This window comes from Neopsephotus bourkii, unplaced genomic scaffold (assembly GCF_033783945.1).
Source record: "Neopsephotus bourkii isolate Nb327-2 ecotype Australia unplaced genomic scaffold, CSIRO-AGI_Nbou_v1 NB_1792, whole genome shotgun sequence".
NCBI lineage: Eukaryota > Metazoa > Chordata > Aves > Psittaciformes > Psittacidae > Neopsephotus > Neopsephotus bourkii.
This window is the reverse complement of record NW_026902266.1, coordinates 5,894,297-5,916,664: the sequence shown is the minus strand read 5'-3', so window position 1 is coordinate 5,916,664 and position 22,368 is coordinate 5,894,297. Positions and strand designations below refer to the sequence as shown.

The window sequence follows — 22,368 nt, the reverse complement described above, 5'->3', positions numbered from 1 at the left end:
TTATCAAAGCCAAATCAATGCTGGATGATTGTAAGAGAAATGTACTGCCTGGAGCTGCCTATTCTAAAATCACCTTCCTGCTGACTACAATTAGAGGAAAAAATTACATTAGTCACTTGAAGAGGACAACAATTCCTGTTTTAACAAGCCATGTAGCTTCCCCCCCCCCCCCCCCCCACTGTTCTCAGCATCCCTTTGCCTGCTTGGTCAGTCTGAAGAGAAAAACCTGAAAGTACACTGTGCATTGTGTTGTGAATTGCTGTTTCTTCACTAGCCAGCGTTCTTCACCAGGATTTATAGTTATGATAGTGATTTCTGTTAAGCAATGAATTTTAGGTCCCATTTAATTTAGCTATTCTTGATGATGAACCAGTTTTATTAGTTGCCCAGGTTGCTTGTAGGAACATCTGTGTGCCTACACCACCAAGGCTATCCAGGAAACACTTCTCTGAGCAGTCCTCTTTGGGCAGGACCTGATGGTTGTGGTCGTAGTAATGAACAGCTTCAAACTGGGGTGACACCAGCAGAGCAGGTGAAGCTGTCTCCACCAGTGCAAGTTTTGTGCAGCAGGCCATGGAAGATCAGTGGTAGTGGGGCTGTCTAATACTTCAGGGGTATCCTCAAGAAGTAGAGATTCTTCAGCTTTTTTGTATGACAATTAAACAAGGGTTAGCTGGTGTTTTTCAGCACAGAATCTTGCTTTTTAGGGTAAAAGAAGCAGAGAAACGTACTATCCATGAACACAAATGTAATATGCACTGCAGCATGTAGAAAAGAGCAGCATGGATATGAGGACATGATACTTAATTCAGTTAAAGGTTGGAAGGTTTTCGGCAACAAATGCTCACACATGTTTGGGAGAACATAAGCTACTCCAGAATATGCCACAGTTTTTAATAACGTCTTGCATACTAAAGTTTGCTAGTTCATTTTCTTGGCAAACTAATGGTTTAAGTTAAGGTCTTGAAATAACTTGTCATGTGAATAAATGAAAGTATTTTCATCTGGGTTTTCTCATAAAAATGTATAAAATAAGTAACAAAGTAACCCCAAATATGAAAAGTTTGTGTTAGTATTTCTGAAAAGACAAAGAATGCTTTTTTTTTTTTTCCCCCCACTCCTCCACCCCCACAGCCTCTCGTGTCTGTTCTTCCAGTTCCTCATTCCCCAGTAGCTATTTGGTTGCCTTTAGGTATTGTAATGCATCAGGGCCAGAGAGCACTATAAAAGGGAAATGGGGAGCATTGTTTGGTGCCAGAATGCTCTTTGACTGCAGGTAGCTGGTGATTTGCAGAGTAAGAAACATGCAGACCAGGACTCCAATAATCTGTGGCATCTCTGTTGTTGGGAAAATACTGAATGAGAAAAAGTAATGAAGTGTTTTGTAGGATATTGGGTGGTATTTAAGTAATTTGTTCAGCATAACTAAAAAAAAAACCAAAACACGAACCCAACAAAATGTCAAACATCTGTGTCCCCAGAAGTTTTTGAATTCATGGTGGTAGAGCATGATTTGTATACAAAGCAGGTATTTCATAGGTGGTAGAAAATGCAGTCTGCATTTGGTTATGCTGATTGTGTACTATAGACCTATCACTGAGAAATGAATGTGAAAAGTTACCTGAATCTCCACCCTCAATGAATTATTGTAGAACCTTTTCTGATGAGGCTGATAAAATGCTTCTAAACTTGACCCTTGCAAGTAAGTTTCATTCTGTTTCCAGTAAGAGGGAGGAAGAGTATTCTGCTATGTACATATTATTATAAATGTTTGCTAGGAAAATTTACTAAGTATTGTTAATGAACACTGTATAAAATACTCTTTTTAGAAGTGGAGTTGTTCTTGTGACTAATTGGATTTTTTTTGCTGTGCTAGTTTAGGAATCTGACATCTGGATTTTTGTTTTGAATTTGGCCATTAGCATACTAGGTGACTTCAGACAGGTCTCTCCAGTTCCTTTTGGTCTTTCACTTCCCGTCTCTAAAATGGTTAATACCAGGTAAGTCATTCAGATCTGCTGATAAAATTAATTTTAAGACTTGCATGTGGTTATATCATTGAAATATTTAGTCTGTATCCTATTAGCTGGTAAGAAGGCTGGAACGTTGGTAGGTATGATAAATGTCTAGATAGATAGAGGGGTAAATAAACTTTTATTTTCCCCAGGATAAATTTAGCATTAACAGAGAATGCAGCATACCTTCAATGTTAGGAAAGCAATGCCACCAGTAGGTTCAGGCTGTGGTTTAATTTCATACTATGTGTCTTCCCTTCCCAGTGTAAGACTTGGCCACATAGGTTGTATTTCAGTTTCAGTGGGTCGGTATGGATGTAGTAGTCTAGATGAGCTTTGCTCTTACCTGTTCACGTTGGAGAAACTTTGTGGTGTTGGTTCTGCAGTGATCGCTAACACAACACTGAAGTGATGACCAATAACCTATATTTACCATTGTAGCAGCACTGTTGTAGGCCTGAAGAAGGAGCAGAAGTCAGAAGAATAAGTTTTCGGCTGCTAGAAACAATTTTGCAAATAGCATCAAAAGTATGTTTTAAAACTGGCTATTCTCTGTAGCTTTGTACTCTTCAGTCTAACAGGGAAATTTTTGTTCAGGTAATAGCCTCATTTGCAGAAGCAATATTGCACACAGTAGTGAAGAATCCAGGCACTCTTGGATTACAGCTAAATGGAAGAATTAACAACAAACCATTTGAAGAAACAAGCTGAAGTTTCTTTGCTGTACAGATGTATTTATGTGGGTTTCTGGAAAATTATAAATGGAATCTTTTTCCTTAAATATCAAGAATCTGACTTCTTTTCCTAAGCCGTGCTGTCAAAAGTGCATATATTTTGGTTAAGTGGATAATAAGAAATAACTACGGATGTAGCCCCTGAAATAACTGATAGTGAGAATGTTTTGAAATGCAGTGATATCAGTTCAGTTTGGCTTGTTTATACGTTTTAAAAAAGCAAGCAAGAATTGGCAGTAGAGGTACTGTTGTATTTTGTTTCTAGGTTATCTGTGAAACACTACCAGGAATTTAAGATACATCTGGCATTATAATAAGCTTGAATGAGTTCTGGCAGCATTTACATTTGAAAACTCTACAGTGTTTTGACTACTTCACTTTTCAGGGTAGATAAATCTCCTTGCACCTCCTTTTCAAGGGAGCCTCTGAAAAAGGCACTGGTACAGAAGGTTTGTGAGGAGAGGCGTACTTCATCATCCGGGTAGTATTTTGCCTAGAATATCTCCAGGCCCAAGCCAGAGGGAAGGAAATGTGATGCTCTTGGATCCTGTGGCTTCAGCTTGTATTTCCATCGATGTTGTTGCTCAGGCTTTGAGTTTCTTATTGTGGTCTTAGTGGTAGCATGGTAACTCTGAGCACATTTTACTAGTAATTTTCCCGCAGTGGTCTCGGACATGCTTGTTTGTCGGGTAACAGCAAACACTGTATTTCAGATTAGTTTGTCACTTGTATTTAGTTATCTTCAGAAAATCCAGTACCCTGATTTTTCATTAAAAATACCTCCATCTTCATGATCAGCTTTCAAATTGGGAATGCATCTGCCTGTTAGATAACACATGATATGGTTTTATTGTACATGACTGAGGGTTTTAAAGGTCATTCCCCTCTGCTGTGGACTACTGCATCTTCACAAATACTTTTTTGCAGTCCCTGATAAGGCAATTCTTTGAAAGATTCCAGTATCTAAAGAAGTGGCTTCCTTTGGAAAGGAAAGCAATTCCAGGCTGAGAACTTTTTGTAAGAGGAAGACCACCACTAATACCAAGGATTGGAAATATTCATTCATCTCTTCCTTACCTATGGATGAATTGTGCTTTTTTAAATTTTTTTTTTTTTTAATTATTTAAAACCATCTTTCTGCTTGTCAGATAAGAATAACACCTGGTGTTTGAGGTGTATCTCATTAGACTGTGAGAATTCTGTGATAGAACCAAGACCTTCATGAAGAGGAAACTTCTCCTGCCTTTTGCCTTGCCTGCTGCCCTGTATTCAAGCTATGCAGATTGACATCTATGCAGGAGCTTCTTAAGATTAGCAAATTATAAATGGTATTCCTCATTATGACCTTGGGAGGTGAATACTGTATTTCCCAGACATACATAAAGAAGATGGAGAGTGCTGTGGTTTGCATTTCAGCAAAGCATTTGACACAGTCTCCCACAGCATCCTCACAGCTAAATTGAGGAAGTGTGGTCTGGATGATCAGGTAGTGAGGTGGACTGTGAACTGGCTGAAGGAGAGAAGCCAGAGAGTTGTAGTCTATGGGGCGGAGTCTAGTTGGAGGCCTGTATCTAGTGGAGTGCCTCAAGGGTCAGTACTGGGACCAGTATTATTTAATATATTCATCAATGATTTAGATGAGGGAATTGAGTGTACTATCAGCAAGTTTGCTGATGACACTAAGCTGGGAGGGGTGGCCGACACGCCAGAAGGCTGTGCTGCCATCCAGGGAGACCTGGACAGGCTGGAGAGCTGGGCGGGGAATAACTTGATGAAATATAACAAGGGAAAGTGTAGAGTCCTGCATCTGGGCAGGAACAACCCCAGGTTCCAGTATAGGTTGGGGAACGACCTGTTAGAGAGCAGTGTAGGGGAGAGAGACCTGGGGGTCCTAGTGGATGACAGGGTGACCATGAGCCGACACTGTGCCCTTGTGGCCAAGAAGGCCAATGGCATCCTGGGGTGTATTAGAAGGGGGGTGGTTAGTAGGTCGAGAGAGGTCCTCCTTCCCCTCTACTCTGCCCTGGTGAGACCTCATCTGGAATATTGTGTCCAGTTCTGGGCCCCTCAGTTTAAGAAGGACAGGGACCTGCTGGAGAGAGTCCAGCGCAGGGCAACTAAGATGATTAAGGGAGTGGAGCATCTCCCTTATGAGGAAAGACTGAGGGAGCTGGGTCTCTATAGTTTGGAGGAGATTGAGGGGTGACCTTATTAGTGTATATAAATATATAAAGGGGGAGTGTCACGAGGATGGAGCCAGGCTCTTCTCAGTGGCAAACAATGATAGGACAAGGGGCAATGGGTACAAACTGGAACACAAGAGGTTCCACTTAAACTTGAGAAGAAACTTCTTCTCAGTGAGGGTGACAGAACACTGGAACAGGCTGCCCAGGGAGGTTGTGGAGTCTCCTTCTCTGGAGACATTCAAAACCCGCCTGGACACGTTCCTGTGTAACCTTATCTAGGTGTTCCTGCTCCGGCAGGGGGATCGGACTAGATGATCTTTTGAGGTCCCTTCCAATCTCTAGCATACTGTGATCCCTTGGTGGCATATTTCCAAAAGAACATTTTGCAACTTCAAGCAAATCAAGAACATACATGTTTATATGAAGGATGCTGCTGCTTCTATCACAAGCATAGTTCTAGAAGTGTAATGAGAATGAGAGGAAGTGGAGGACTTCCTGCATTAGTTTTTGTGGCTCTGTGAAGGGGCTCTCTAAATTGCAGCTGTGTTGCACAGTAAACAAAGTACTTAGCATGTGAGTAAAGGGGCATATATAAGATGGGAGAAGAAAAAAGGTAAGGGGGGGTCTCTGACATAGTCGTCATATATCCCCCTTACAGATCTTAAGGCAAGAAATGGAAAAATACTAAATAGGAAATGAGTAATTCTATGTGGGAAAAGCTCAGGATATACGTGGTGTGCTATGGGGAAGATAGTTACTTAAATTCCTTTCTGAAACATCTGGACTACTTTTATCTGATTTCTGGATTTTGGGTGGCAATTAATGCTGTGCTGGATGAGACTACCTGGTTAATGATTGTATTTGACTCCTGCACAATGGGTTTGTAAACTGGACCTCCTGCACAGTGGGCTTATAAACTGAATCGATTATGTTACTAAACATGTTTTATTGTCTTTTCTGGTGATTCCTGTTAAGTGTTAATCATGTTTTTCTGTTCAATATTTTGTTTTGCAATATCTTTACAGTGGCTTTAGTGAGTGTTTTTTCTATTTACTCAACTTACACTGTTTTGTTTTCAACTTGTAAGTTTGCCTGTATGACTTTTTTTATTAAGGTCTGGGACCTTGATAAACTTTATTGTAGAGCTGAAGGGTGATTTTGAGGCCAATGTGCAAGACATTTATTTAAGGTGTAAGGAGAAATGAACACTATTTCTCTTCTGCCTTTGACCTTTGTGCTTTGATGTGGTGTGGTTTTGTATCCTGTAGGTAGCTTAGGAAAGTGCTTTTTTTATATATATATATATATCTGTGGCTGAGAAGTATTACTGTGCCAGTCAGCTGCTCAGTGAGAGAGGTTTTCAGAAACAGTAAAGCACGCTGGATTTAATTAGCTCATCTTTGCTGTCTGACACTGAAGGCTGGTTTTGGTGATGTTTCTTTTTTCTTGTTTGAGTGGTCATAATGATCACTCAGATCTTTTACAGAATCAAAGATACTGTAGCCATGTTAGAAAAAATCCCATCAACGTAGGTGAAAATGGCTTGTTGCTTCTGAGCATTTTTTAATCAGAGAAAATACCTTCTGAAAATCAACTTGATTTTCCTGTCATTGTGCTCTACTGTTCTCTACTGCAGGTGTGGATATCCTGTATTAAATGATGTAATCTAGAACAGTACTGGTTCCCAGCAACCCAAATGGTGTGTGTTTGCCTCTGATAACTGCAGTATATTTAACATCACATATTCAAAGATAATTGAGGAGTCCTCTACTTTCAATGCAGAGTAAGATGGATTAGGTCATTCTCTGTTAAGGGTATAATGCTGACGTTGCCACTTAGCTAAACACAAAAGGTTTCATGATGACATTGTGGTTTAGGTTACTGTAAAAAAGCAGAAAACTTTAAAAGCAGAGACCAAGGACAAGGGTTGCAGTCACACTATAAAAGCTGATCCGTTATGTAATGTTGGGATGAAAAGCAGCAGGGAGAAGCTGGATTTCCAGAGTCCAGCTGCTTCCTTGTGTGCAGTGCTCTAGACATTGCAGGAAATAATTAACATTAATGCGTATTTAGAATAATGCCTACTATTTCCAAGTGTATAAAAGGGCTGGACACTTTGTTTCATATTCATTGAAGGCCACATATGTGGGCTTTTTTTTTTGGTACTTGTTGTTGTCTTTATCAATAGCTTTACCCAGAGAATCCAAACATAGATCTTCCTTTCCTCCTTCAAGAGGCTCATTCAGGAGCTGACCTGTCCCCATAGGCTGTATCAGGTGAGAAGACTAAGTTCGCCATCTTTTGCTGCTTTTAAGGTTTAGGTTACTTTGTGTAGGTGTGAAAGTTCAAAACATGGACTAGTCTGCCTGTACAGCTGCATGTGTTGTAATTCTTTACTAGCACTAGGTGACAACAATGTTCTAGAATATGTCAGTCTTCTCAGGCTTGAGAAAATCTCAAAGGTCAAATAAGAATGTTTGCTAATTAAGCAGAAAAAATGTTTTCTTCTGTATATTCATATGTCAGTAGTAGATTCAAAATTACTTTAATTATAATTTCTATTTGTTGCATCAATATTACTTTCCAAGGAAGTGACTAAAACTACCATTTGGTATTTTCTCCACATAGTTTCTGCTAGGAACGTTGTTCCAATTGGCTGTTTTGAATTCTAGTGGTCAAATTTGGTGACAGTATAAACCCCAAGGATTTGGGCTTTTTCCTGTTTAATCTTTGTTGCTGGAATGGTGTTTGGTTGATGTCTTTCTCCTTTCCATTATAGTTGTGAGCTACAGACACCATAAGTATAACTGTACTTTGCATGAAATCTCTGGCAAGGAGTATCAGTCACAATACTGGCAACAGAATTATTTAATGTCCTTGGTTACTAAATATATGAAAATGATGTAACACATGAAAAGATTTATTAGTGAAGCTCATGTAATCTGTCTCTGCAGTCCATGCTTCTAACCTGATTTAATTTTAAACATACAAAAGAGGCCTACATGTTTTAAAGGTCATGGTATGTGTATTTCTGTCAAAGTGGATCATTATAGAAAATTCGTGCTTTTTTCTCCCCATGCCTTTAGTCTCTTTGGGTTGTAATTTCTGTTAAAGGTGGAGATTAATAAACTTGTTTTGTTCCATTATTGTAAGGTGAAACAGGCATGAATTTCTTGTGATTCTGAGCTTTCTGCCTAGGTCTTGTACTCAATTATCTGCTTGGGCCACACTGTCTGTAATCTTATCATTTACATGTTGTTCCCTGTATAGCCTGGCAGCTTGAGTCCAGTTTTGCTAGTTTAACTATTCGTGATAGGATATGCTGAAAAGTGGATTTAGAATGTGCTTCTACTGACAGGCAGGTCTTTCCTGTGGTTCTTTGCAGGGATCTTTGGAATGTAATGATTCTTTTTATTCTGTAGGATGACAAATCTAACTGAAGTTGTGGATTTAAAAAATTGCATGTCTGTTCCTAGTAGCCCTTTGATGCTTTTCTTACACTTGCAGACTAAGTGGTTCAGCAGGCATAATATCTCTCAGCCAAAGAAACTAAGCATATGGCATCTGAAGTGAAAGAGTGATAAAGCATGGTGAGGCTGCCAAGCAGAAAGATACTGCTATAGTGACAAAGCATGTGGCAGCACTCAGGGCTTTCAGAGAGATAATGTAGCTGCAACGCTCTTGATTTCTAAGGAAGAAATTGCTGGAAACATGATGCAGTATTATCTCAACAAGGCGGACTTGGACTAGGCTAGGTGTGTCGTTGCTTCCACGGTTGCAGGAACAATTTGACTGCATTTAAAGTGCTATTTATAGCCTTGCCTAAAAAAAATAATAAAAAAATTACAGAAGTTGCTTCTTTTCTCGGTTTCAGTGTGTGCTTTCAGTTCAGTGGTAATGAAGTGCATGTTTCCGTAGTGAGATGTGGTCTGTCTATTCCTTGATTGCAGTGGTTAGTGATGCAGGTAAACTAACCCAAGTCACCACATCTGATACTTGTGCACAAGCACACCTGAAGCAAGTTGGTGGGGAGTAAAAACTGATAATTCTATATGAGTAGCCTTTTTCGTAGGTTCATGTGTGGGTCAGGGTGATAGCACTGGCTTTGAAATTTGTATGAATTAGATGTCATTTTTGGTCTGAAGCTTTGATTTCATGAAGATGAATTATCAAAGCTTAATTTAAACAAGGGATTTTCATATGCTAGTGATGACAAATACATTTGCTTTGGCATGCCTTTTTTTAGGGTCTTCACTTTGTTGTTGTTAATGGGCTTTTGGCCTCCTGTCCATACATAGTATTTTTATTATCAGAGATTTTGGTCCTGCTCCATGAACTGTAAAAAATGAGAACACTGCCATGTTTTAGAATAAAGACTGAGATTTGGGGATTTTTTTTTTTTTTTTTTTTTAAGAAAGACTTGATAGTTTCCTCTTGAAGGCCACAGAGTGGAAAGTGAGCTAAATTAGCTCAGGTTATGTGTCTGGGTATATTTAATATCTTCTGTTGGTTTTAAAATAAACTTACTGTTTAGTTCTAATGTATCTGGGCTCTTTTTTTTTTTGAGGAACAGCCACCAGCAGTGAAAATTACGCAGGACTTCGTAAAGTCTGTGAACCTTTTTCTTGCAGTAAAAGGCTGCTTGGATCTGCCTTGAACAACCTCAGATGTGTTCAGTTATTTTCTGTAGAAGAAAGTCTGTCCTCCCCACAGAAGCATGGAGTGAAAGGTCATTCAGGGTTGGAGTTCATATAGCTTAGACAACAGGGAGAATAAAATATTCAGTGTTATTTAAAACAAGCATTCTAACATGAGTTTAACATGCACTCTAAGAAATAGATGCAAGGGGTGCCATGCAGAAGCAGATCAGGTCCTCTTCAGGTTGAGTAATCGCCCTTTAATTTTTGCGATATCATTGCTGAGAAGTGGAACCTCGTGGTAGCATGTGTGCCACGAGGGGCATAGCCCCTTCGGGAAGGGGCCTGTGGGCAGCGGGCTCCCTCTGCAGCTCCTTGGTGCCAGCACTCCCCAGGAGGTGCGGGCGCCGTGTGAGGTTGGGGTGTTTTGGATGATTTTGAGGGAATGGAGTCGCCCTCCAGCTATGGAACCTTGCTGAAGCGTACGCAATGTACTCCTAGCAGCTTTGGAAATCTTCTGGTGGCTGCTGCCAGCTGGGGGCTTGGGATGAGATACAGGCTGTCCCAGCTCCCCGAGGCTGGAAAGCTGACATGCTTCCGAAGTGATGTATTTCCTCTGTTTTGAGTGGCATGCACCCATCTTTTTTACAGGCTTAGAGACCCTGTGTTCAACCAGTTCAAACTTTGTGCTCCTTGGCGTTCCAAACCAATGCATTGTTCAGCCAAATCATGTTGCTAGAAGTGCTGCATTTCCAGGTTTTGTACAGTATTTCAGTCCTTAAGTTATTCAGAGTTTTAGACTTTTTGAATGTCTAAATCTCGAAGTGGAGCAACTGATACCAAACAGAAACATAGCAAGGTTTACTTTGGAGAATGATGTCATTACTGTTAGTAATCAATTACTAATTATGGTATGTCTATTTATTGAAAGTATTTAACCAATATGGATATATTTTCTTTAAATATCTTGGGTCTACTACACAGAAAAACATCTCATGACACTGTTATATGATTGGTGTACTGCAGATGACAAGAAAATTTTAAATTATCTGGAGTTATATTTTAACACCTCACTTTTTGTTCTGTTATTATTATTATTGTATTTGTTTATAAGATCTTATGTTGCTAAAAACATGAGCTGTGCTTGCAGTGCCTTAGTGCAGCAACTCTGATTTCTGGAGTCTCTATGTGCTGGCATAGTATTATGTAGTATGTAAACTTTGAAACCTGCCTGACATCTTTGTTGCCCTGATGGTGAAAAAGCAGAAGGAAGTAAAACAACAACCCAACCCTCTAAAAACTAATAAACCCCCACCATAAAACAGAACCCTGAATGTTGTAAAGGCTTATAGAGAAGAAGGAAAACCAAGGAAAAGTCAGGTACCCCTATAAAGCAGAAAAAGAATGGTGTGAAAGTTGCTGCAATTTTCATGTTCAAGCTCTTCTTTCGGTAGAGGGCAGTACTAGTTCAGTTTCCTTTAGAGTCCGCTACATGCATAGTCATAGGCAGTTTATGATTGCACTAAGCTGTTCTCAGTAGAAGCGTTTAGGAGTGGCTGAATGAGGACATTTAGTTGATTTTGTTTGTAATAGATGGTTGGAGGAGGATTGTGAATAGCTTTCAGAATATCCGTGTAAAATTACAGTCAATCTAGTATCACAAGTTTTAAGTTCTCTTAGTAATTTTTCTACTTTCGATGGCAGGGTTGCTGTATTCTTTGTTTGTTTGCTCCTTGGCCAGATAACTCTGTCTGTGATTCCCTGTTTTCCTGCTTATGCATGGAGCAAGTCCAGTGCACAGGAGACAGCAAACCTGGCAACAGCAAGATCTGCTTTGGACTGCTGTGTATGTTATATATATTTGCTGATTCACTGCAGGATGACTGTTGCCACAAAACAAATCCAGCTTTTCAGTTTATTGGTAATCCCCCACTGCCAGTTTTTCTACTGGGGTAGGATGCATTTAAGAGCCTATTTTACCATGTTGTGACTAATGAGAAAATGTAAATGATGACAAAGTGTAAATGTCAAATGGTATTAATTGTAAGCTCCATTTGAAGTCCTTTTCCGTATTTGTATATTACAGGCTTCTTCCACAAGGTGGAGCTTTAAGGCTCTGTAGCTGGGATTTTTTTCCCCTCTTGTCTAATAAGCAGAAAGATGAATGGAGCTCATGAAATATCTTAAAACAGGCATAAAACGACAATTTCAGTGCTTTTCAAGAAAGTGGGTAGGTTTTAGGAAAAAAACCCCACCAGACTCAACAGATATTTTTGACTCTTTAACGTAGCCAAGTTACTGGAATTAACGTTATAAAGAGGAAAAGAAGGATTGGTAATAGTAGTTCTCATTACTTATTTATTCTGTTGGAATTAATGTTTCTTTGCTTTCAAACTGATTTGAAAGGCAGGCAGGACTAGATAGACAAAAGCAGTATGAAAATGCTTGCTAAATCTTCACTTATTGGGAGGAGAAGGTTTGTTGTTTTTTTAACAGTCCTACCCTAAAAGAAGAGGAAACTTTAGATAAGAGCTATTCTGATAGTTAAAAGAAAGGCAGAAAGCATATATCTTTCTTTTGCACAGCTGTCTTTTCAAGAATGAGCTATGTATACCCTTTCTCTGGAAGACAACCGCTGTGTGTTTTTCACTCTGCCTGCCAGAAATTGCATCTTGCTGAATTCCGGAAAAGTGCCACCAGTATTTCAGGCCGTGTTTCTGTAATCAGTTCTCTTGGGCTTCCCATGTTTCTTTGAGTATCCGAACTATTGCCATCTTGTCGGAAATCCCCTGCTGTTAATTTTGTTGTAATGGAATTCTTCATCTGCACGCTATGCTCCTGCTGGTAAGACAATTTCATGTATTAACTAGCACCGGCGTGTGTGGACATGAGCTGGTACTGTGCAGACAAAACCTGGGAAAGAGCTTAACTGGAGAGGGGGAAGGGGGACTGGATTGGGGAGGGAGGGTAGCAGCAGGGAGGGAAAACCCGAAATCTTGAGTCTTTCCTGTCCAGCTTTTCTGCCTAAAGCTAGTCTTTTCTGATGGTAACAAATGTTAGTGAATGTTTGCTGCATCTCTTTGAAACAAAACTTGTGGATAGAAGCAGGTTTACTGGGCACTTGTTACAAGTACTCTTTCCCTCTCACCTTTCTTCATTAAACTCATGTTTCTCTCAAAATGTTTAGACCAAGAGACTTTATTAGAACTTTCTGCAGGGTCTGTGTTACCACTTAATGCTTGACTTGAGTTGCAGTTGAAGGTTGTGAAACATCTCCTGAAATTATTTGTGTTGTTTCTTTCTTGCTTTGCAGGTGGTGTGTTAGTATGCAAGAGATAAGAAATTGGTTATGATTTTTTTCATAATATTATGAAAATTATATTAAAATGTGTACTATATTTTTTGTGGTTTAGGAGTCTCCCTAGTTAACAAGTAGGAACAGTAACAACTTGGAACAGTATTTGCATATCAGAAATCCACTTTCTCCCTTTTATTGCTAAGCCCCATCTGATGGCCCTCTCAGAAAATAGCACATATCAAATGCAATGAAAAGCAGGTGTTCTTTATGCCTAACTAAAATGAGTTAAGAGCCAATCTGGACAGAGAGTCTACCACTGATTTCTAGGCTCCATATAGGCCAGTGACTGAAGCAGTCTGTAATGCTTCTGCTTCTTAATGGATCTGCTGCAGATCCAAGTTAAGAGCTCTTCTTTAAACTTCAGTTTCCCTCAGATGCTATCAGAGTCTTGGCATGTTAAGAACTGTCTGGAATGTCTTTTTCTTTTGGTTCCTTTTTTTTTTTTTTTTTCTTTTTCCCCCAGATATTCTTGTCATGCAGTATGTTAAAGTATCTGTTTGTTACTAGGTAAGTAGATATATCTGTTGGTATAGGAGATGCGGTAGGCCATTTGGACAGTTTCATGAAGAGCCCTTCCCCATAATATAACCTTAAGTTAGATTTCTGAACCACAACCTCAGAATACAAGTAATATGAGTAGGGTATTTGAATGAGCTTGAAATCATGTTGGGTTTTTTTCCCCAGGTCTTGAGGGACATATGGTTGTATATGGGCAAGAATTCTTGCCCTTCCTTCTGCTGCTTCTGCCAGTGTGGATTTCCAGTTTCCAAGGCCTCTAAGTACTCCACCCCTTCTGTGGGTGAAAAATACCTTTCCTTTCTGAAAGCAATAGCAGTATCAGTTATTTAGAAGTATTGTAGATACAAGCTTTTGCATAATCTCTAAATTTTGTAACAGTGAGTGGTTCTACAGCAGCTGGTTCCAAATTCCAATGACTGTCTAGAGAGTTGGATAAAGAATTACTCCTTTCCCACACAGCTTTACAGAAACAGTGATTTTGACAGGGAGTTTCAGGGTAAATGGTGATAATAAAACTAAGAATAGTGATGGTATATGTACTAGGGATAAATATTTATTTTTACATTACACTGGCCAATGCTCTATTGACAAAATCATCCTGAGCAGATGGTTTGGAGGCATTCCTCTGCTGGTAACAGAATATGGCTATCTTAGAGCAAAGATTTTCTTAGCACTTACTAGCCAAAAGATTATAGTTGCTTTATTTAAACAAACTTTGGCATGAAGATATCAAAATAGCAGCCTAAACCAGATGCTTCCAGGCAATACATGTGGGAAGGGGATAAGTGTAGCCTTATCACCCTTAGAGAATGAAATAGGCACTTGCTTACTGTTTGGATTCCCCTTATGGTCCCTTTTAATTGCAAACCCTATTTTCAGAAGAATGTGAAATAAAATACAGTGTATTTAGCTTTAAATCAGGGTGAAAAAATCTCAGTGCAGCTTACAAAGAGAGAAGAGAGATACAATGATTTTTTGGATGATAGTGGGAAATGTCATGACAGGGAAGGTAAATGCTGTCAATAATAAAGCTGCTGTGGCTTCAGCATCTGTGTGGTTTTTTTTTTCAAGTTTAGTAATCTATAGGATTACCATATCTTCTGTATCGTTTATCTTAAGCTATTTTTCATGTTGCTGGTAGACCCAGATGCTCATAAAACTTTACGAATATAAACTTTACCCTTTTGTTCCTGCTTGTAGTGCAGTCTTGTCCTGGGCTAATACCATTGGTTTACAGTTGTTCATACTGAATTCTAAGATAATTCTTTTCTGCAAGGCAAGGAAAGAATGTTCATTACACATTAAGTGCTCGAATGTTGTTAGCTTTAAAATCGAATTGAAAATAGATATGTGAAAGAAATGCTTAATTTCTAGTGCAGCAGCCCCTTTTTCATTACTGCACCATAAAAAGTGCAAAACTTATTGTCTATTCACTTACCTCAAAGGTTATTAAAGCTTAGCTGTAACTGATGGACCAAAGAGATGCATTTCCTATCCTACTTTAATGGCAACAATATGTAGAACTTAACAGATAAAGCAGTTATCATCTTCATTAATTGTAATACATGTTCATTCATATTTGTTTTTTTTCCCTATTAGCGTATCCTGCCAGATGATTGTCTTTTCAGGTATTACTGCAGTTGCTATCTTTTCCCTTCCACTTTCCCTCATTCACTTTGCTTCCTTGGCCTTCTTTGTGTACTTAAATTTTCTTCTAGTTTTTCTTCAAAGTGTGACTAATTGTGTGAGTTTTAAAAGGATTATTGTGTATCCTCCCCCCTCCCCCCCTTTTTTTTTTCTTTTCGTTTTTTTTTTCTTTTTTTCCTTCTTATTTCCATTCCACACATTCATAGTCTTAGAGTATGAAAGCTCAGTGCCAAGGACATATGATGTGGCTTCAGATCAGAGGCCAGATATCTCAAACTATACTTGCTGGATTTGGATCGACTCTGTGAACCACCCTCGCAAGTGTCTTGAGTGTGTGGTTAGTAAACCATTGACTTAAGTAAATCAAGTCCATCTTTCCAGTGGTAAGGAAATGGGTGTCTCCGATCATAATGGGGTAGTTTGTCTCCTTATGTTGCATTGACTCTATAGCTGATGGACATATTTTTCTGTAATTATCTGGCTCACTCCACCTATGTTAGCTAGCTCCTATTATCAAAGGTTTCTAGGTGGTCTATAACTCATTTCAGTTTTAAATAACAATTTCTGGGTCAGATTTTCAGTTCATGGAATTAGCTGATGTTCTAGTAGTAGCCAGCCATTTGTTGTGCTGTATAAATTGAATTTAAATAATTTCTGATGAAGGTACACCCTTTTAATCTGTTAAGAAACTAAAGGGAGGAGATAAAACAGAAACTTAAAACCAGTTAATCAGCTATAGCTATTACACAGTAAATGACTGTAAATCATACAGTGGATATTTCATAACAGCGGATAAATCTCCATTAGACAATCCTAAATGCTTGTGGGTGGAGCTATGAATATCATTATGGAGTTAGTGTATTACCCTAACAAGCAAACAGATCACACCCCTTAAATGAAAGGATTGATCTGAAAAGTGTTTGAAGTTATTTGAAATTAATTAGGAGTCTTTTATACATTTCTCTGGAAAAGATTGGTTTCTAACAATGTAAAATTATATATAAAAAAAAATAAAAATAGAGTATACATGATAAAAAATCTGTCCAGGCTATCTCATATAGCTTACTTGTACTATTTGGTTTTCAAACTACCCTATAAAGGAGTGGTGAATTTTCTTTAAGTAGTTTCTTGTATTATTTTTTTTTGGTCAAAAAGAGACCAAAGGTATCTTCTCACAGTCAGTATTGTGACAAATGTAAATGATAGAAAGGACCAAATAAGCTATTCAACTAACTTTTAAAATCAATAGTAAGCCTAGAGAACAAGAATTTGACTGAAAAAACAGCATTGCAAATACAGTAGTGGCACTGCAATGCATAATATTGCCTCTAGATTGTGTTGCTTTTCCCACCAAGCAAGATGCATTTTTTTAATTGTTATTATTATCAACCTTCAGAGACCATGCTTTGCCTAATTTTTCCCAGCACTTTACTGTTCTGATCATTTCTTTTGAGGTGCTGGATTTTTAAGGTACTACCTGAAATTGATGTTTTCTGTGCTGCTGAAGCTTTTCTGTAACTTCTTTTTGTAGCCCAGTTGGGTTTTACTAAAGTTCTGCAATTTTTTTTTTTCTCTTGCAGTTCATTTCCTAAATTAATCTTTCCAGCCAAGAGCTACATAAGAATCTTCCTGATAGCTTTAGTCTTTAAATGGGGAACTGTCTTTGCTTACTAAATTAGGTTTTAGAGTAATTTATACCTAAATATGTTGTACTCTCAAGTATCCAGCATTATTTCAGTTTTAAATCCTCTTGGGTCTTCGAAGGGTTTTTTTGTTTTGTTTTTAGTGGGTTTTTTTTTTTTTTTTGCATTTACCTGTATGATAAATAATGTTATACTCTTTGGTATGAATAGGGTTAAAGAAATCTTGTCGACATCTTACTGAAACTCACAAAACTGTTGTTCAGTGAAGCCTCAGTTGGAAACAGGTTTTGTTTTTTTTTTTGCCTTAACTTTCTACGTACTTTGGCAAAACTTTTACTTTGTCAAACTAAAACAATCAGTAATTCTCTGAAGCTTGTACATGAATGACAGTGTTGGTGATAACACTGTGTTGGTCTTTGTGACTGTACATTGGCCTGATTCTGTTGTCTTAGTGCAGAGATAAGAATGACTGATTTTCTGGGAGAGTCATAGTTTGAAAATAGTTCGTTGTAGGGTGATGGTCTTTATTGAATTTGAGTATATAAACTACTGTTCTCCTGTCATGTCAGGAAATCTGTTGCAGGTGACAGGGATCAATATGACCGAAACCTACCACTCTACCTTATTCTTCTGCATCTGCTTGTCAAAATAGCATCTGCTTTGTATGTAGTAAAACTAGGGCTCTGGTTGTCCATTACAGCATTAAGACCCTTTTCCTTTGCCCTTTTATTGGCTTTCTGCAGCTTTGTAGGGAATAGATTGTATAAAGCATGCCCCTGGAAAGCAGAGGCTGTTAAAAGGTTTAAGACAAATTTGTTTGAAGACAAAGAGGGCATTGAGGAAGATTGTGGGGAGGGATTGAAGGGCTTTTGCACTTCAACAGAGCCTTGTCTGTCCAAGACTCAGTCTGCCTCTGAGTTCCAGCAGGCTGCTGAGAAGCAGGCCAAGAAAAGACCTTCCAAGACCCTGTTCCCTTCATCTGAAGTCTGCCATCTGGACGGAGGATGGCTAGAGGGTTCTTGGAACATATAGAAAGGCATCTCGAGGGCTGAAAATAAATGCCAGTGGAGACAGGAAGCGTCTGAGACGTAGGAGGGGTGGAGGAGGGGAGCTGCTTAGCATCACTGCTCTGTAGGTCACAGTACTGGTAAGGAGGAGAGACAGATAAGCAGAGCCTCTGTGCTGTACTGGGAGGTACACAGTCTTTCCTCCAAGGCCTAAGCCCCTCTCCATTTACTGCTTTATGTATGTGGGGGCATTTTAGTTGTTTGTTACACGGGTTCATCAAAGTGAGTCAGGTCTTTTTCTCTCATAGGAAGGAGTGCTTAAATTTGTAGCTTTTGGCATACTAGGGATTTTGAAATAGAAAAGGTTTATAGAAAGACAGATTGATGCCAGCTGGTCTTAAAATTCATCTTGATGCTGCCGTGTTTGAGATGTCATGAAGGTGTGTGTTACTGCAGCGTGGTGGTTGGTGAGATCTGTTGCAGTTGGGTCAGATGATGACTGGACTATGCTGCCCTGAATGATTTTTCTTATGTAGTAAAGCTAGTGATCTGCGATGTTTGTTTTATTCCTTTAGTGTGCTTCAGTAAGTGTTGTAATACTGGAGAACAATATTCTTCCTTTTTGGGTTATGAGGTTGACATAGTCTTGGTTATCTTCTCTGAATGGAAATGCCAGCTAATCACACCACTCATCTCTTCTTTCTATAAGAGCCTGTTATATCTCAAAGAGAAAACTTTGAGCAAAAATTCTTTGCATTGCATGTTGTGGTTTTTAAGGATAACCAGCCAGATAATGGTGAATGTTTTTGCTTTGTGTGCCATAAGTATTAAGTTGAAATGAGGTAAGTTTTGTTTCTCAAGATATTTCAAGCAGCTCCTTCCTAACAGTGAGCTTTGTAATGCACACAATAAATGACTCTTCACAAGATTTTAGGGCTATTATCATCTAACGAATACTCTCAGAAGGCCAAGACATTAACGCTAGATAAAGTTAGACTCTATGTGTAACTGAACTTCCTTCACTTTCCTTCACTTAATGCTTCTGAAAAATGAAAATTAAAAATGAGAGTATCCTCAAACATTCAGTTTATATCCCATGTGAAGCTGGTGGTACCATTTCTTATTGCTGCCCTTGGAAGCAGAGTGTGCATTAAGTGCCTGCTAGAACTGAGCAGTCGTAGAAGGGCCTTTCTGGGTAAGAGGAGATTTGCAGAGAAATTGTTTTACCAGGTACATGCACTGCCAGCTGCCTTGGTGAGATCACTGCAGATAGTTTATGGTTTGATTGAAACTTGATCGGGTAATGAGGGTGTGATACCTGAGAGTAGAAGGCACAGATTTGCAATGAGGGTCATGTCAAAGTAACAGTAATTTTCAGGCTCCTCATGATACTTGTTCAGTAAATTATCCTGTTAGCCTAATGTTTTAATACAGCTGCCTGGTAGGATTATGTAGCTGAAAGACCATATATCTAACTGACAGAAATCTTAGTCTGGAAATTCTAATTTACATGTCAATCAATATGCTGAATTTGAAAAAACAGTTAAAAAAAACCAAGTTATAAACTTGTAATGGAAAAAATACATCCACAGCAAGATGCTGAAAGATGTCTTGTTTTTTAGTTTATCTCTAAATTACTCACTGTATCATCACTTACAGTGTACCAGTAGGGCCTGTAATTATTTCAGAGACTTTGCACATTTGAATCTGTATTTAGGGGAAGTGCAGGTTATCTGTGCTTAGGTTAAATTGTTCTCCAGCTGTAGTATGTATTTCAGACTCCATAGCACAGAGTAGAGCTACATAGTGTTGCAAGGTGAAATACTAATTTATGCATTTAAATGCATCTTGCTTTTGAGGAAGAAATAAATAGTGGATAGCATCGTCTGTGTGCCAGCTCATTACCTTATAAGTGGTTGGTTTTGTTAAAAAAATCAATTAAAAAAAAAAATCCTTACATGTTTTAGGACTGGATAGTGGTAAGCTACATTCTTTGATAAGAGGAGTGTGACATGTTCTTTTCTTTTGCAAGCTTTCCTAAATGTCATTAGTAATTGTGAGCCAGGCTTGAAAAAAATCCTGTATTCTCAAGAAGTTTTTTGAGTTCATGGCAGTGTTTTCCACCTTTCTGTCATGATCAAGAATAAGGGAAAGACCTTTTAAATTGAATCTTTTTGCATTATCTATAGAGAAGGACAAAACAGCTTAAAGATTACGACACTTAATTGTTTCTAATAAGCTTAGTTAAAACTTGCTACAGTTACTTTACCTCTTCGAGCATTTGCTGTTGTCCTTTTGTGGAATCTGTGAGATTTATTACAGCAAAATTATGGGATTTTGTTAAAATACCTGCAGGTGAAAGGTGGAATTTCATGTAAAAAGTTTCATGTAAATGCACATGTGCATGCATTCCTTATAGCACATCATTGTTTCTGCCTGACTCATAATATGAACTATCTCTTTGTTGTCTTGGAATCTCTGCAATAGGGAGGTTGCTCGTCAGTGATACACATAAAGGAAGCAATCGTTTTTTTGTGTGATTGTGCCAAAATTTGTGCACTGGGAATGGAAGAGAAGGAAAAAATGGCCTTGAAAGTAAGCTTGATTCTAATGTGAGTGGAGAGAACTTTGTAGTATATGGACTTGAAATTATCTTGGTCAATAGGTTAATCAAAGTTGGTGACATATATTGACAAATGTCCAAGTGTTGCAGTGACATTCCATAATCAATGAATGTTAATGAATACAGAATATCAATTACTCTTACGGGAACAGGGGAAATGGGAAGAGGCAGAGAAATTAAAAAGGTGAAGCAAGGACTCTGGCTCTAGATTCATAGTATTTTGTAGATGCTTGCATAAATTGTTTATCTGGCACTTGAAACTTCAGAGGCAGAGATAAGGCATCTCGCTTGATGATCCAAATTCTTCAGTATATATTACTTCATAAGTGAGTGTATGAGGAAAATTAAATGCTGCTAAAAAAAACAATGCTGTCAACCTGCAACAAAGCTTTACGAGAACTGTTGTCTGGTATGGGACCAAAACAGGGTTGTGCTCTGGTAGTGATTCACAGAAAACTGGTCTTGGTTTTTCACCGCTTATGAAGAATAGAGCTTTTTGTCACTTAAACTTCAGCTGCGTATGTTTTTAAGGGTTAACAGCAAAAGTACAATAATATCCCTTCCTAGCTTTCACTGCTCTGAGCTAAGCTTTATCTTATTTTATTGCAGTGTAGTGAGTGTTTTGTTTCTAGAACAAGTAGATAATCCATTACTGTACCAGGATGTGAGGAGTCTGATAGTACGTATCAACAGAGTACAATTTTTCATTGAATTAGTTGTCAGAAGGAAAAAAAATGAAGAGGAATGATTTTCCAAATGATGATATAGCCCAAGTTTTAAAAATAAATTGGGTTTCAGCTGTTGTTGTGGAAGTTGATTTGTAAATAATGTGTGGGGTTAAAGTATGATGCTTGTTTGATGCTCTCAATATGACTGTAAAGAGCTGATCTGGGAATGCAGAAATTGATTCAGCATCCGTTCTACTGTATCCCTGGATTGAATTTAATTGGAAATGGAGAGCTCTGCTAACCTTTTTAAGGGTGGTTTGGTTTTTTGTTTTTTTTTAAATACTACTTTTTATAGGCCTTCTCAGTTGTGAGATGAACACCTGAAAAAGTGAAGGATCCTACACTGGTGCAGGGGCTTAAAGGGTAGGCGTGAAGAAGAGTACAATATAAAAGCTAAATACCTTTATATGGGTGGAAATTACAACTAAAGGTAAATGTAGATAGGTAGAGGAAGAAATTTCAGCTCTGCTGGAGGCAGACACGTTTGCAGTTATCGGAGATTTCCTTCTTTCATCACCTGGAGCTGAACCCAGTAGTGCACTTTGTCTAGCTTGCTGGTCTAGGCTAGTGCAGAGCAAATGCAGTTGTAAAGATGCTGATGTATCCTACTGGAACTGAGTGTTTAGAGTCAGTATGTGTGAGAAGCCTGCTTTAAGGACTGAAGTCTTAACTGTTGCATTTTGAAGTTGCTTGACATGCATGCCGAAATTGCTTTAATGTGCATCATTTTGGATATGTACCAGGTGGCAGAAATTGAGAGAATAAACACCTTATTACTCTGGTGATATCTTTTTAAAAGTTGCGCTATGTACTTTTAAAAAATTTAACTATTGAACTGAAGTAGTTAAAGGACAGCCTGTACTGTGGTTTAGTATCTGGTTTTTGGTTTTGCTTCTAGACATGACAGAAGCTAAACATTCTTTATGCTTTTACTTTTAAATAATGTGACTGAAAAGATAGAGCCAGACAACGTTTTGCTAATTGCTCCTTTACATTTATTTTTTTTAATGGTAAATGATATTTACTCACAGAATAAGTGAATGTTAACATTTCTTGGCAGATAAGATTGCTCTGTCTCTTTAAATATCTGACAGAAGATAGTGTCAACTGGACAAAAGCATAGGTGAAAATGGCCCATTATGAGCTGCTCCAGCTGCTGGAGACTTTAAGCTCTTAGCACACTGCGCTATTTGACCCTAAGCAATTTTTGTCCCATTTCACTGACTAAAACTGGAGAATGCTCCACACTGCAGAGATGTAAATGGCCTGGC

General features: G+C 38.5%; 1 protein-coding gene across 3 annotated transcripts in view; it reads left to right on the top strand.

Annotated features, from left to right (window-relative positions):
- Positions 1 to 22,368, top strand: part of MOB2 (MOB kinase activator 2) — a 118,874-nt gene that overhangs the window by 26,409 nt on the left and 70,097 nt on the right. Inside the window, exon 1 of one of the 3 annotated variants that reach the window (XM_061342481.1) lies at positions 11,348 to 12,416. The exons of the other annotated variants lie outside the window; for them this stretch is intronic. Within the exon in view, the coding sequence (XP_061198465.1) occupies positions 12,382 to 12,416 (35 nt within the window). The 5' untranslated portion in view covers positions 11,348 to 12,381. Of the gene's footprint in view, positions 1 to 11,347; positions 12,417 to 22,368 lie in introns of those variants that run through there. 3 annotated transcript variants of the gene reach the window in all.